At 42.0% G+C, this 15,714-nt stretch overlaps 1 protein-coding gene across 27 annotated transcripts in view; it reads right to left on the reverse strand.

The window, feature by feature from the left end:
• Positions 1-7,484: 7,484 nt before the first annotated feature.
• Positions 7,485-15,714, reverse strand: part of TCF4 (transcription factor 4) — a 515,439-nt gene continuing 507,209 nt past the window's right edge. For 25 of the 27 annotated variants that reach the window (XM_053289336.1, XM_053289332.1, XM_053289333.1 and 22 more), the window contains 2 exons: positions 14,568-14,717; positions 8,167-12,924 (listed from right to left, as the gene is read on the reverse strand). In XM_053289336.1, the coding sequence (XP_053145311.1) occupies positions 14,581-14,717 (137 nt within the window). In that variant the 3' untranslated portion in view covers positions 8,167-12,924; positions 14,568-14,580. Of the gene's footprint in view, positions 8,119-8,166; positions 12,925-14,567; positions 14,718-15,714 lie in introns of those variants that run through there. The other 2 variants (XR_008314851.1, XM_053289328.1) reach the window with 2 other exon arrangements.

Below are 15,714 nucleotides of genomic sequence, written 5' to 3' on the forward strand. Positions count from 1 at the left end.
TTTGCCTCTTCAGATAAATGCCATAAGCACAGACAACATGCTGGTGTGCAACTTCTGAGCGTGCCAGTGCCAGTGCGGGGTATGCCGGTGCACCTTCGGGACACTGTGAATACACCATCCCTTTTTTTGGACTGTCTGGACAAGGCCAAAATTACCGGACTTAGTGGTGGGCATTGTGGAGATGGGATTTATGCCATTCAGTCATCAGAAATTCTCATGTCTGGGAAATTCAGCCTCTTTAATCTGCTGTTCAAAGTGGGGCCTCACCCAGTTTTGGACTCCACAATCAATGGAAATGGTTTCGGAGTGTACAACCGAATTTCACAGTCTTCAGTTCCCTGTTCAACAACTGGCCCTAAGCCTTCTGAAGCTGCCAGTGTGGTGCTCTCTGACTCCTCTCTTCTATGCACTGGCTACACCTGCCACCACCGTTTTCTGTTCAAACCCAGTTTTTGTTACCCTTCTTGCCTGAACTTGTGATACCATGGACTTTATCCTCCCCCCCCGGATGGGCATGTTACCAGCGCCCATGGAGAATGCCCTTCTAGCCCGCTCTCAGAGCCACTACTGTCTGCTCACCTTCCAACAGCAACTAGATAGTCCTTGAAGCAGCACAGAGGAACTTTTCTTTGTTCGTCTGCAATACTGCAAGAGGAAACTGAGGATTGGTGAGTGAGCGGAGAACAGCACTGAGAGATGACTGGAAGATCTTCTCTGTGGGAGACTGTAGCAGCTGTCACCAGAGGCTTCTGACCACATGGAGGCTCATCCTTGAGCTTTTGGGAGAGACCCCAAGCCATACGGCCAGCACAGGAAATGCCAAAAGGGGTCATAGGATTCAGCAGAGTGAAGAGAGCTAGGGAATCAAGATGCTAAAGTCCAGCCCTTCCTCAAAGACCATATCTCTCTTCCACACTTCAGTCCTGCCATCGATGCACCTTGGAGCAAAATCATCCTGGGCTATCTTCAGTTTCTCACGGACATAAACACCTCAGAGAGGAGAGGGTGGAGCTGCATGTGATGCAAAGTCTGGCTGGTGCTGTCAGGGCAGTGATGCTGCAGAGATGTGCTGTGCACTGCTGTGCCCCTTTGGAAAGGACACATTTCCTTTCTAGGGCTTCCTTCTGCATGCATTGCAAGGCAGAACAGCTCTAAAAAGAAAAGAGGACATACTTCTGTCCCCTAGAAGGGCCATTGCAGAATGGACCTTAAACTACCAGTGTCTAAATACAATGTATGTATGTGTGTGCACACACACCAACGTGGGCCAAAGGAGCAGTCCCTGACCCTCGGATCTTGCAAACTAAGTACAAAATAACAACAACAACAACAACAATAACAGACAAACATCTGCCACACAATACACCAGATATAACTGTAGTCGAGAAGAAAGAAAAACAAGTTAAAATAATCAACATAGCAATACCAGGGGATAGCAGAATAGAAGAAAAAGAAATAGAAAAAAATCACCAAATACAAAGATCTACAAATTGAAATAGAAAGGCTGTGGCAGAAAAAGACCAAAATAATCCCAGTGGTAATTGGCACCCTGGGTGCAGTTTCAAAAGACCTTGAAGAGCACCTCAACACCATAGGGGCCACAGAAATCACCATCAGTCAATTACAAAAAGCAGCTTTACTGGGAACAGCCTATATTCTGCGACAATATCTGTAACAGCAACAACATTGACAATAAGATTCAGCCATCCCAGGTCCTTGGGAAGGACTCGATGTCTGGATAAAACAAACCAGTCAGTAACACCTGTCTGACTGTGTAAACAAGAAATAATAATGGTGCAATTCAGGCACACAGCACATGCCAGGTGAAGAGTGGACAAGTTTAATTTAACCCAGAACGACAGAGATTTCCTAGAGAATGGCAATGCTTCTTCGTTTGGCCGACTAGAGCTGATAAATCATTTCCCTCTAATGATCCAGAAAAGGTGCTTAGCATTTCTGCCGCAATAGCAGCTCTCTGTGATTAACAAGGCAAAACACAAAAACAACCCATCAGCAAAAAAAACTTGTGAGCCTTAAACACACACACACACACACACACACACACACACACACACACTCCTTATGTGACCAGTGCAGTTTTCCTTCTGAATGTGAAAGGGCTTAAGAACCAAGCTTGCTTCATATGAATCGAAAAGGAAAGACCCCATTTGCTTTGGTGGGAGGGAGACAGACTTTAATATCCACCGAGAAAGCAAAGACAATTCTTTCAATGACCGAGTTTCCCAGCCAAAGGACTTGCTGTGCCGAAACATTACAGGATTTCCCAAAAACCCTCCAGTTTTATAATAAGGCTTTCTAGCCTTACATCCATCCATATTGGTTTGCATGAGGGACATCTGACTACAATCTGATTAACACCAGATTACTACATAGTGCTTTTTTAAGAGCTTAAAAACAAACAAAAAACCCAACCCAAACCCAAACTCAGCTCGTGGTCATAGATCTCATCTCATCAGATAATCACTGATTGTGGTGTTCAGCAAGAATGAGAAATAAATTGACAATCATTCTTGTGCCAGAGCAACCTATTTTTTTTAAAAAAACTCTCTTTTGTAGGAAGGCACCAGTGGTACTCTTTTTCTCTCAGTAAATACACCTGTTGTTCAGGTAGCACATTCCTAATGGTCATTGCAGGTATTACTCAGATGGTTCTCAGCCTGAGCATTACCCAGTTAACATTAAGAAGTATAACCTTGAATGGGATCTGTAGCTGAAGACTGAGCATCACATAGGAACATAGGCAGCTGCCATATACTGAGTCAGACCATTGTTCTATCCAGCTCCTTATTGTCTTCACAGACTGGCAGCGGCAGTTGTACACAGGGTAGCCCTGTACTACTGTGTAGGGCTATTTTTGGACAACTCCCATCCAACACAGCCTCAGTGATAAATAGTAGGGATGTGCCTTGAACTACACCTCTGCATTCCAGAGGCAGCAGGGGTGCTCCCTTAAGGGCAGGGGAGGGTACACTTACCCCTCCCACCACATTTCCCCCGCCGGTGCTCCATTTTATCAAAGCCCCTCGAGGGGACAGCGTACCTCCCTGCTGCCCTGTTGCCATCCTCGGCTGGAAGTACCGAGTGCATGTGTATGGTAGATGGGTGTATGCGTGCCCGGTACTTCCTGCCACTTCCGGCTGAGGATGGCAATGGGAGCGGCAGGGAGGTATGCTGCCACATCGAGGGGCTTTGAAACAACAGAGCGCCGGTGGGGGAAATGCAGTGGGAGGGGTAAGTGCACCTTCGCCCGGCCTTAAGGGAGCACTCCCGCCACCTCCAAAAGCCGAAACGGCCCTGGTGGCCAAAACGTTTCGAAGACTTCCATAATGGCCTCTGAAACACTTTGGGCACTTCCTTAATAAATAGTCAGGAATTATGGGAGTTGTAGTCCCTTTGCGAATAAGATCTCCTGTATTTGGGCCGACTTGGACTCCACTACTTCTGCAAGGTCTATGAAGGAGGTGTCCAGCAATCCCCCTTGCAGTATTAGATGGGATCAGTTTCAATCTGTTACTCCTGAGGATGTGGACAAGCTGGTTGGGGCGGTGCGGCCTACCACCTGTTCTTTGGATCCTTGCCCAACTTGGCTGCTTCTATCTAGCAGGGAGATTGTTGGAGGTGGCCTAGTTAATATCATAAATGCATCGCTGAGGGAGGGTAGGGTGCCTCCTTGTCTGAAGGAGGCAATAGTTAGACCACTCCTAAAGGAGCCTTCCCTGTACCCCTTAGCCATGGATAGTTACAGGCCAATCTCCAATCTCCCTTGGTTGAGCAAGGTGATTGAGAGGGTGGTGGCCGACAAGCTCCAGGCAGTCTTGGAGGAAACTGATTATCTAGACCAGTGATTCTCAAACTTGGGTCCTCAGGTGTTATTGGACTTCAACTCCCATAATCCCCAACCAAAGGCCACTGAGGCTGGGGATTATGGGAGCTGAAGTCCAATAACACCTGAGGACCCAAGTTTGAGAATCCCTGATCTAGACCCATTTCAAACTGGCTTAAGAGCTGGCTATGGGGTTGAGACAGCCTTGGTAGGCCTGATGGATGACCTTTACCGGGGAATTGACAAAGGGAGTGTGACTCTGCTGTTTCTTCTGGATCTCTCAGCGGTGTTCGATACCATCGACCATGGTATCCTTCTGGATCAGCTGGGGTAGTTGGGGATAGGGGGCACTGCCTTGCAGTGGTTCCACTCCTATCTCTTGGGTAGATTCCAGATGGTGGAGCTTGGTGACAGTTGCTCCTCAAAATGGGAGCTGTTATATGGAGTCCCTCAGGGTTCCATTCTGTCACCAATGCTTTTTAACATCTCCTTATGACTTCACCCAGCGGTTTAATGTAGGTTTGGTGCTGGATGTTATCAGTATGCTGACAACACCCAAATCTACTTCTCCTTCTCATCTTCAGGAAATGGCACCCATTCGCTAAATGCCTGCCTACAGGCAGTATTGGGCTGGATGAAGGATAAGAAATTGAAGCTGAATCCAAGCCAGATGGAGGTGCTCATTGTGGGGGCTCAGAATCTGAGGGGTATGTTAGATCTTCCTGTGCTGGATGGGGTTACACTCCCCCTGAAGGAGCAGGTGTGCAGCTTGGGAGTACTCCTGGACCTAGGCCTCACCCTGGTATCTCAAGTGGAGGCCATGGCCAGGAATGCGTTCTGTCAGCTTCAGCTGATTCAATAGCTGCGCCCATTCCTTGAAGAGGATGACCTCAAAACAGTGGTGCATCAGCTGCTAACCTCCCGGCTTGACTATTGCAATGCACTCTACGTGAGGTTGCCTTTGTACGTCATCTGGAAACTTCAATTAGTTCAGAATGCGGCAGCCAGATTGATCTCTGGGGCAACCCGGAGAGACCATATGATGCCTGTTTTGAAACAGTTACACTGGCTGCCAATATATTTCCGGGCAAAATACCAAGTGCTGGTTATTACCTTTAAAGCCCTGAATGGCTTGGGTCCGAGTTATCTTAGAGAGCGTCTTCTTCTACACGATCCCCACCGCACATTAAGGTCATCTGAGGTCCATGGTGGCGACTCAGAGGCGGGCCTTCTCTGTAGCTGCTCCTGGGCTGTGGAATGCACTCCCAGCAGAAATCCGCACTCTGAATTCTTTATTGACCTTCAAGAGACCCCTTAAAACCTATCTGTTTGGCCTGGCCTTCCAGGGTTTTTAATTAGTTTTAATGCTCTAACCTGGTTTTCAGGGTTTTGTTTTTTAATATGTTTTTAAAGATGTTTTGTTAATTGGTGTTTATATTTATATTTCTGTTTTAATTGTTATTGGTTTTAATGGTTTCTGTTTTAATTGTAAACTGCTCTGAGCCATTTTGGAAGGGCGGTATAAAAATCAAATAAATAAATAAATAAATAAATAATAATAATAATAATAATAGTCCAACATCTGCAGGAGAGTTGAAGGAAGCCCTACAGTAACTGTAAGTGGCTTTGTCCATTCCGGAGCCTTCCTACTGTGCACAACTGTTTGGAAGAGATATAGATTTCTAAAACACACCTTCACGGGGAGACTTGAAACATGGAAAATGGCACTATGCATCTTGGCTTTTTATCTATTTATCATGATTATAGCGTGATGTATACACATGGATTCTTTTTTGTAGGGGTTTCTCCCATCCTGCTTTGCTGAGACCTTCATATGAGTCGGGAGAGGGGTTTGCTCTGCAGTCTGCACCATTGTTCTACTGCTCCTCAACAGGATTGTCCTCAAAAGCTGTTTCTGGATGCCCTCGTGGAGCCTCTGGACCTGCTGTCTCTTCAGCCTCTTCTGAAATTTCCCTTCATATACACTCCCTTCTTCAGGTTTCCTCTCCCCTCCTACCACCTGCCTATCAGCCAAATCATCTCAGCCCCGGCTGTTCCTTGCCCCATGCACTTTGTCCCAACTGACCCTCGGCTTACTCCCACCTGCATTTTGGGAAAGACCATTTTCTATATTTCTATAGAAATGTGGCTTGTTTTTCCCACCTGCATCCCCATCGGTTACTCCAACATGGGGGTGTTCAGCAGCACGTTGAGGCACTGCCATGGCGTGCGCGTGGGCTGGCTCTGGTGTGGGGTAAGGGATGCTGGCTTTGCTGGACACAACCAAGGACTGGAAACCGTGAAACCTTCCGTCAGCGCTTCTTAAGAGAACATTTCTATTCTTTTGTGCTCTTTGTTTTTGATTATTTTGTCCATTCTGGTATCGAGCACTCCTTTCTTGTGCAGTTTGTGGTTCCTGGGAAATGGGCAGAGAGTTGTGCCTAAAAACTCTTTGCTGCTGTTGGTCTTCTCAGTGCAGAGGGGAAACACAAGCCAGTTTTTGATCCTTTGCTGTGAGCCCATGTATTGCAGTTGCTAAATTGTACGCCATGGAGCCACTTCATGGACTTCGGTTATGCACTGGATATCCTCACATTACATAAAGCCCAGGGACTTGCCATCAAAAATCTGGCTGATTATTTAAAGCCGTTGTTATAAAATCAGGCCATTTGAAATCACTGGTGTGAACTTCAATCCTCCTCTGCATGTGATCATGCATACCTCTCCCCAGTCATAATCCTTCTATAGACTTTCCTTTTCTGTCTTTCTGCCCTTCTCTTTGGACCATTCTCCCAACTTTACTTTCCCATCCCTCCCCACGTCTTTGGTCTGCTGTCTTCCATGGCGCACACACACACACACACACACACACACACACACACACACACACACACACACACACACCAGCCTTTAGGCTCGCACTGTTGACCACAATTTGATTAAATTAGAGCAGTGCAACAAATGGAAGCCAGAGATCTTCCCCAGTGCTGCTACCTGCAATTCAAGAGTCTAAACCTGCCGTTTTTAGCATACAAAACCAGGCTCTCCACTACTGAGTTATGGCCTCTTCAGTGCATGGACATGAGAGACCATAAATGCCAATAGATTCAAGTCACAATGTGGTAGTTTCATACATTCTCAGTATGGCACTTTGTAACACTTGCAGGAACAGATTTCACCATCTTCCAGTACTGATCCATATCCACTTGACAAATACATCACGTAATGGTGATTTATATATAATGTAGGCTTTTGAATTTATAGAACCTTCCTTTTTTAAAAGTATGTGATATAGACTGACAGAAGTTAGAAAACCTTCTGGACTGATAAGATGTAACAGGGCCAACCAGAATTTATTACTCCCCCCCCCCTTTAACAAGGTGTAAATACAATCAGTTAGCATTTATAATTTACAGTGTCAACAAATGTTTCCAATGGGGAAAAAAGATGACCATGCCTCTTGGCTCTTTAGTACAGCTCTGGCTGCTGTGGTAAGGCTGAAATCGTTCTGCCTAGAGACATAAAAATAATCATGATCGCATGAAATCTAACTGGAGATAACAGTTGGCAGCAGTACCATGTCTGTTTACGTCTTTCAGGCTTTGAATTAGATAGATTGTATCTTATTTTTCCAATGGGGTATTTCTTGACATAGTTCAGTTTATTTTATTTTTGCATACATGTTAGCACCTCCTCGATGTCTGCCCATTGTCCATAGGTGCATTATATCCTCTCATATGTACATAACAGTTTTTTCGATTGAAATACAGGTGCTATATTTACAGGAGAAGAGCTATATTTCAATGATCATGAAAGCGATTTCACATTTATATAGCACCTTTCATCCCAAAAGATATCAAATTACTTTACAAAGGATTTAAAACTTACAAACAACTTTCTCCACCATTTGAAATTCAAGCCACCTGTGGGCCAAAATGGTTTAACAACTATATTACAATGCATAGCCATATTACACAATGGTTTAGGCCAAGAAGAAAAGGATATGTGCTTTTACTACAGTTATGTCCAGAAAGCAGATTCTTATCAGCTATCAAAGTCAGCAGTCTGACCCACATGAAGAGTGTGAAGAAGCCTCTAGAAGAGCTCTGTGTTCTCAGAAGAACTTAGATGATCAGAACTTCAGTTTTACACATCATCTGGAATGTGGCACTTCCAAGAACACCAATGGCACCTTAAACCCATTGCATTTGAGGTTGTGTCTGTGATGACAACGCCACCTATTAGGTCGTCAAAAGCAGTGCTTCCTGTGACACCTACAGAAATGGACAATGCAAAATGGAATGAAACAAAAGTGTCAGAAAGAGTTTATAAAAATGGCACATTTATTGCTACAGAACGGTCATGTACATGACGGCATCGAGTAACTACAGATGGGAAACAGGTAATGGCCTACAGCGAGCTGTGTTTTTCTTCTTGAAGGAACTCCAGCACACAACCTGTTTGGACACTTCTACAAATCAGAAATACACCAAAAAACATGAAAAAAATTGAGGCACTCAGCCACACATTGAAAACAAAGTGTAACTGTTTTTTTTTAATCTTTTTTTTCTTTTTGTCCCTTTTATAATTTTTCCCTTTTTTTCATTTTTTTCTTTTCTTTTCTTAAACTGTTGCAGCTATGTGTACAGTCGCAAAAAATTTCCCCGCTGCGACCTAACAACTAAAAAAAAAAGAAGCTACCATACAATTTCATCTCAGTAACACATGGTAAAATAACATCTTTTAAATAGTAAAATAAAGTAACAAACTTTTACTCAGAATGATTCCAAAAATCTACAAAGAAGAAATATTCAGAATCTGACAATTTCCCCCCCTTGCAATATTCGTGGTATAAAAGGATTGCTCCTGTGAAAAATAAGCCAAATATATTTTTTTATTTTTAAATTTAGGGTTTTCTTTTATCCTACTAGGGTGTACTACAGTCTATTTTATAGCAAAAAGGTCACTAGACAAACGAAGCTTTGTAACAAAAAGCCAGGCACTGATACATGGTAAATCTCTGCTTTTTTTCTCTTATCTTCACTTAGTTGCATCACAAGTAACAAGAATGAAAAAGGCCACAGTTCATATATTTTCACCATTACATTAGTCTATAATACTTGAAATGAGTATGGTCAAACCAGCACTGCACAAAAGGTGAATCAACTTCAAGTCCCATGAGAAAGAATATTTTTTTTTCTAAAGGAAAAAAAAGGGGGAAAGGAAAAGACAGAACAAAAGAAAGAAAATAAAACAAGAAGCTGAAAAGGTCTTGGTGCCCCATTGTGTTGGAATTCATCACATTCCATCTTTAAGATATCTTTTTATCCTCAAGTCAGTCAGTGGACTAAGTTTAATTTACTTGTGCTTTTTCTCCCCTGATGAATTCTCTTCATTTCTGGCAAGGTACTGTATTGTTCACTTTTTGGCACAGATCATATTGTGCCCTTCAGACAGAAAGATGAAACTTGCAAAATTCCACCCCACTCCACCACCCCTTTCCCACCCTCCAAAATGAAACTAACAAACAAAACAAATCGGAAGACTGCATCAGTACAAGTTGCATCACTGGTTGAACTGACAGTTGTATAAACATTAGTGTTCCTTGCAGCTACACATAAGACAAATGTAAAAAATAAAAAAATCTAGATGAACAGATTTCCCTAATCAGCATATTCATAAATTACTTGAATGTGGAGGTGGATCACTCACTGAACATTTGATAGGTTTCTTTATAAGAGATTTGGGAAATGTTTGTCACCATTCAACGCATGGCCCTTCTTGAGTATTAAAGTCAAGCTACCATCGGCTCTAATGAGTGACAAAAACCACTAAGGACACCTGTCTGAAAATGACAGAAGCCAAAGGCCAAAGCCGCTTTTGGCTTTCTTGTTTCTTATGGACAGAATCTAGATTAACATATGGACAAAGGAGTGGGGAGGGGGACACCCTGGTGTGACTGAATCTTTTGTTTGCAAGTTTAAATTCCATTATGGAACAGGAAGCAATCTCTAAAATCATACACACAAGATTACTGCTTTATACATTACTAACCTCCTGGTTCTATGTACATCACCACTATCACTGGTTTTGAATCATGCTCTGCCCATTAGCACACACTGAAAGAATGGTGTGGGGGGGGCACCCTTTTATCATCCTAATTGTGAATGCAGGGTAGTTAATGTGATCTTGACAGTGCATCTTTAAAGGGTGACAAAATTACATTAAGCTAGGCCACAGAATAAAAAATCATGCTTATTTTTATTTGCATTTGTTACCTGTTCTTTCATTTTTAAAGGGTCCTAATTATTACACAAAAACATATAGTTTAATTTATGATCCATTTTTCTGATTGCCTTATAAGAGAATACCAGCTTTTAAACATCTACATGGGCAATATTCAATACTCTCACAGACTGAATCAAGTGGGTGACATCTTAACACTTTTGACATAAGTGAATGGGGGGGAAAAACTCTCAACATGAATATAAGTGGAGTTGAAACTTGATTCCCATATAGCTTCTTATATTTTGGGCATGATTTCATCTTCTGAAGTCAACATTTCTTCCTATAACTATTTGGATTTCTTTTTACTTTTAATGCTAAGCAACAGTAACGTACTTGAGAATGGAAGAGAATTGTTTAGCCTGTTGAAAATGGCAGTTCTTAAATAAATTAGGATGATCAGACCCATTTTCACTGGAAAAAGTCTATTAAAAGTATGATATTTGTAAGGAAATGTTCATTTGTTGTTCTGACTTAAACTATCATGGACGCTGCTGTATTATAAATTTATTCATCATAGTTTTAATCCACCTCCACATTTGAGGAACTTATTAACAAATAAAAGCATTTTAAGTCTTACTGCTACTGAACATATTTACAATTTTCAACACACACACACAGCTAATCAAAATGTTTATGGATATGCAGAAGGTGGTTCACATGGTAAACTATCATATTTGTTCTTTATGTTTTTCAGAAACATAAAATTCAGATTCTCATATCTCACTATTTCATTTAAATGAGATTTTGTTTCAACCACACAGTTAAGAAAAAACAAAAAACTGATACAATGTATTAAAACACATAATAACAAGAGTTTACATGTAAAAATATAACTTTTACATACACAATTTCAAAATAATGATACGTTTGCCATTTTGTTGCATAAAATTTACAAATGTATTTTTTCATTACTATGTAACTGGCAAAACAGGAGAACAGATGGAACGTCTAGACCGTTTTCAATGGACTTATGGCATTTACTCAGTGCTGATAGGTGGAAAATCTACTTGAACAGGGAGATTTCATTTAAAAATACATGCCAAGTTTGTGTGGCTTTTTTTAAAAAAGCAGAAGCTGGAATTGGAGACAAAAGGATGCTGACAAAGACTTAATTGGGAGCATTATTCATTAATTGTTCTATACACTGAAGTCAATCTTTGTAAGATTTGCTATGGATACTGACTCAATTGCTCCCAAACGAGTTCCTGTGCCAAAGGGTTGGTGTGTGTGTGTGTGATATATATATATATATATATATATATATATATATATATATATATATAAAAAACACACACACATACACGTTAAAACTTGATTCATACTGGCCAGAGAAATACTGTTCTCCTCCCCACTCCTCAAGAAAGTGCAACTGAATGCTTTAGAACTGGTAAGGCTTGTTCTAATGCTGCATGACAATTGGACACTGGCATTTCCCCCCATGAATGAAGGAGGAGGCAGCAAGTGGATTTTTCAATAATCCACTTAATATTTTTCTTTAAAAAAAAATCAAAATCTGTCAGACAACCTGCAATTTTCCCATTTGACATTCCCTCCCCCACTCTGACCATGTATTCTGAAACGCCTCACTGCATACTGTATTTAGGCTACACACATTAAGTTAACACTTCTACTGGTTTGTTAAATCACAGCCACCTTTGATTATGTTATGTTTTTGATGATATAAACATTGGAAGGCACAGTGGTAACATTGTAGCATTCTAACCTTGTACCTCTGAAAATCCCAGAAACAGGGTCTAATGAGAGCAACATTTACGATTTGGACCAAAGAAAAACCTGTTTACACCAAGTCTCAGTAAAGTTGCTTGCAGTTTCTCTGTACATGACATGACTTGTATTAAATCCTGTATTCACCCCCAAAGACTGAAGAAATAACTCGCTACTTATTTATGAATGATAAGCAACATCAGGGTCAGCATTTCATCCTGAACTGCCCCTCCAGCAACAGAGTTGGCACTACAGGTTACAATAGAGAACCAAAGGGAGAGCAGGAGAGAAATAAGACAAAAAAATTTCCTTATTTACAGTAAAATCTTATTTTTTAAAAAAGTTAATTAGTACTTTTTTTATTTTTACAGGAGCAAAAAGTCTGAAACAAATGAACAAAATCTTACCGTTTTCACTAATTTTAATATATATATATTTATATATATATATGTCTGTGTGTGTCTGTGTGTCATAGGTCTATAAGATCCATCTGTTCCTCCTACCCTAAGGAATGGCTAATGTCATCACTTCAGTTTTCATTAGGACGTTTGCTGGTTTTGTAAATATGTGGGTAGCAATGCTTCCCTTTTTAATATCCAGTAAGTATAAACACTAGCTGACTAGTACACCAACGAAAACGTTCATTTTTTTCTTCAGAAGTACACTTTTCATTATTGCAAGTTTACAATTTTTAAATTAAATATTTTTTTTCAGACTTACAAATTAATTATATTTTTTTTTCCAAAAGAAGTTTAGGCACAAATGCATTGTCCCACAGTGTGGAGAAGATTGCCATTCAGTCTCTTGGCTGTGCATTTACAGCTCCTAACATACTGCTTGTAACATTCTGAATGATATGTTGAAGAGAGGCGTTCCTCAAGTTGCACTTTTCTTTTTTGTTTCAAAATCGGGAATGCTGAAATCTCTTGCGTCTGTGATTCATAACTACTCAGACTTGTCTTATTATATTACAAAAAAGGGGGTTAAGTGTTTATGTGGGTTTAAGATAATACAGCTGTTAAGGAAGTGGTCTCTGGTTTACATGAAGAAAATGTGGCAACTTGGACCTGAAAAAAGAAGTGAAAAACATCTAGGTCAGTCAAAGAGAGCAAACACTGTTTTTGTTGGTCGTACATACACCACGGCTGACATCCTGACGAGCAAAGCATGGGTGCCCTGCTAGCCCCTACGCTGCTCTCCACAGGCACTCTTGCACTAGAAAGCAAATGCCTTTTGGAACTCACCCACACTCTGGAACTGCTCTGTAAAGTGGAAACAGGTTGCTGATGGCCACGCAAGATGTTTCTGTTCTAACAGCTGTTCCAGAGTGTGGACAAGCTCCAGAAAGTATTCACGCTCTTGTACAAGAGCACCTGTGCTTTGGAAAGTGCAGAGACCAGTGCAGAGCCTAACGCTGAGTAGGAGTGTCCATGCTTCGTTAGTCAGAATATCAGTCAATACAAAGTGCCTTACAAACCACTTCTCAATAACTTACAGTATGATTGGGGAAACATATTGTTATTCCCATTTCGTAGATGTAGAACAGATGGACTCTCATGCTCAGGATGATCTGGGGCTCCCAGATCAGAGGCCAACTCTTCCTCTCCTTGACTATACAACTTCTAAGGCCCTAATCCTAACCCTCAAGAAATACTTGTTTTCCCAGGCTTTTAACTGAAATTTTAATTTTAATCTGTTTTTATCCGCTGAGATTGTTTTTACCTGTTTTATGAATCTTAACTGTTTTACATTGTTTTTATATTCGTTATGTATTAATTTTGTAAACCGCCTGGAGATGTCTATATCAGGCGGTATAGAAATATGATTGATCAAATAAACAAACAAACAAACAAACAAACAAACAAATATAAAATAAAATAAAGACTCAAACTAGAAGTGATACAGAATGACTCAACCCGAAATCCAACAAATGTGGGTGGTTACTGTGCAGCAGAGATAGGTAAGAGGGAGAGCAGAATCCTTCTCCTGTTCATGTTCTTCCCCCAGAGTGGGACTCACTTCTGTTCATGGAGCCCCACTGAAAGACAAACAGGGCTTTCATGAGGAAAAGTGTCGGCAGGGGAAGCTTTGGGCTGCCCACTGCCACCAATTCGTATTGCGTTTGAAATGTCCTGACTCCTCTTTGTAGGGATTTAGCAAGCTGATTTGGATCGGAGTCTCGTGTCATCAGGTCCCTCATGTAAATGTATCTTCCTTATGAAATGTGCCATCTTTTGGAACTTGACTGGGTACGCAGGAGAAATATTGATTCAAACACTGAGTTCCACACTTTCCACTTTAGAATGCACATGGGGAATTACTTGTTTGAAAACAAACATGTCGAAATTCCCTGCATGTGGAATTTTATGTATCAAGAAGGCGGCTTTCTCTAACATGTTTTCCACTTGCATGGATATGTTGATGCAGGGCTTTTCATACAAGCGATCTCTCATGGTCCTTTTTGTTCAGAGACACAGAAATCATACTTCTTGCACACCCCTTTATCTGTACTGGCTCCTGACTCTATTGTGGAAGTCAAATACTCCATCCATCACCTCCAATAGTACTGTTTCCTTACTCCAGAGTCCTCAAGAGAGGATTAGGCTAAAAACCAGTAAAGAAATGAATTCCTAATCTCCTGAAAAACTAATGCTCATTGTATTACTACAGAGGGATGGGTTGTTATAGAGAATGCAATAAAAGCACTTGCCTTTTGTGTGTGTTTACATCTGTCCCATATGATTAGATGTGTCTCCCATCCCAGGGTGGGGTCCTGCCAAAGAAAGCGGCGGAGGGTCCGAAGATACTTTCTCTTCTTCCCTTCTTTTCAGACATGCTGCTTTAGGGTTCAGATTCCTTTCTGTGAGATCAAAGTGGGAGGACATTCTAAACATGTGGATATTCAAAGCACATGACCAGCTTGCTTCATACTCCCAGCACAATGCCCCTCCCCCCACCACTTCAGGCTCTCTGGAAACCCCATTACAATGATACATGAACGTTGTTTGTATTTCTCAATCGGATATCTGTCGCTATTTTACTTCTGTCTGCCTTTCCCTCCTCTGTCCTTCTGGCGCCCTTTGGCTGCAGCAGAGGGAGAGGTAAGGCAGAGAGGCCCACTCCATTAGACTGGCTGCGCCCAAGTACCACTTGGCTGCTCCCCTCGCAGAACGGCTTCGGGCAATGGCCATTCCACCTGGTCATTATGTAACCAGTTACACTAACGGGGCCGGGTGCAGAGCATCTGCGCCTCTAGTTGCCGCAGCCATTTGCTCTCCCCTGCCCCCACTTATTTTCCTGGCCGGCTGGCTGACCAGCCACCCACCCACCCTCCCGCCGGCCGCCACAGCCCACCAACCCGCCACCTCAACCGGCTGGCCAGCCCGGCACCACCCACCCACTCCTGCCAGCAGCCGAATCTTCTCGCCCGCCCAGCCGCACTTCCTCCAGTCGTGCTTTCTCTCGCCAGCCAGCTGGCGGACTGCCGCCAGCTACCATCACTGTTTTCTGCCCCCTCTTCGATGCTAACCCCCTCTGCAAGCTGCTCACAAACTCTCGCGAGAGCTGCCACACATGGGATTAGTGACGGGTACATTTAAAAGAATAATATATAAAGAAAATTATATATAAAGAAGATGTTAACTCTTATGCAAGAATTGGTATCTCAATTTACTGAAGTCTTTTAGACTATCTGTGATGACTTTAAATTGCAATCTGGCTTGAGGGCATTGGAAGGAAGGCTGTATACAGAACTTAATGCATGACATAAATCAATAAAATCTGTCCCTCTCAGCTTGGGAACATGCAGGCTGGAGATTGTGCACTGAATCTGGACAATAAGTGAATCCAATTCAATA

Source organism: Hemicordylus capensis, chromosome 2 (genome assembly GCF_027244095.1).
Source record: "Hemicordylus capensis ecotype Gifberg chromosome 2, rHemCap1.1.pri, whole genome shotgun sequence".
Taxonomy (NCBI): domain Eukaryota; kingdom Metazoa; phylum Chordata; class Lepidosauria; order Squamata; family Cordylidae; genus Hemicordylus; species Hemicordylus capensis.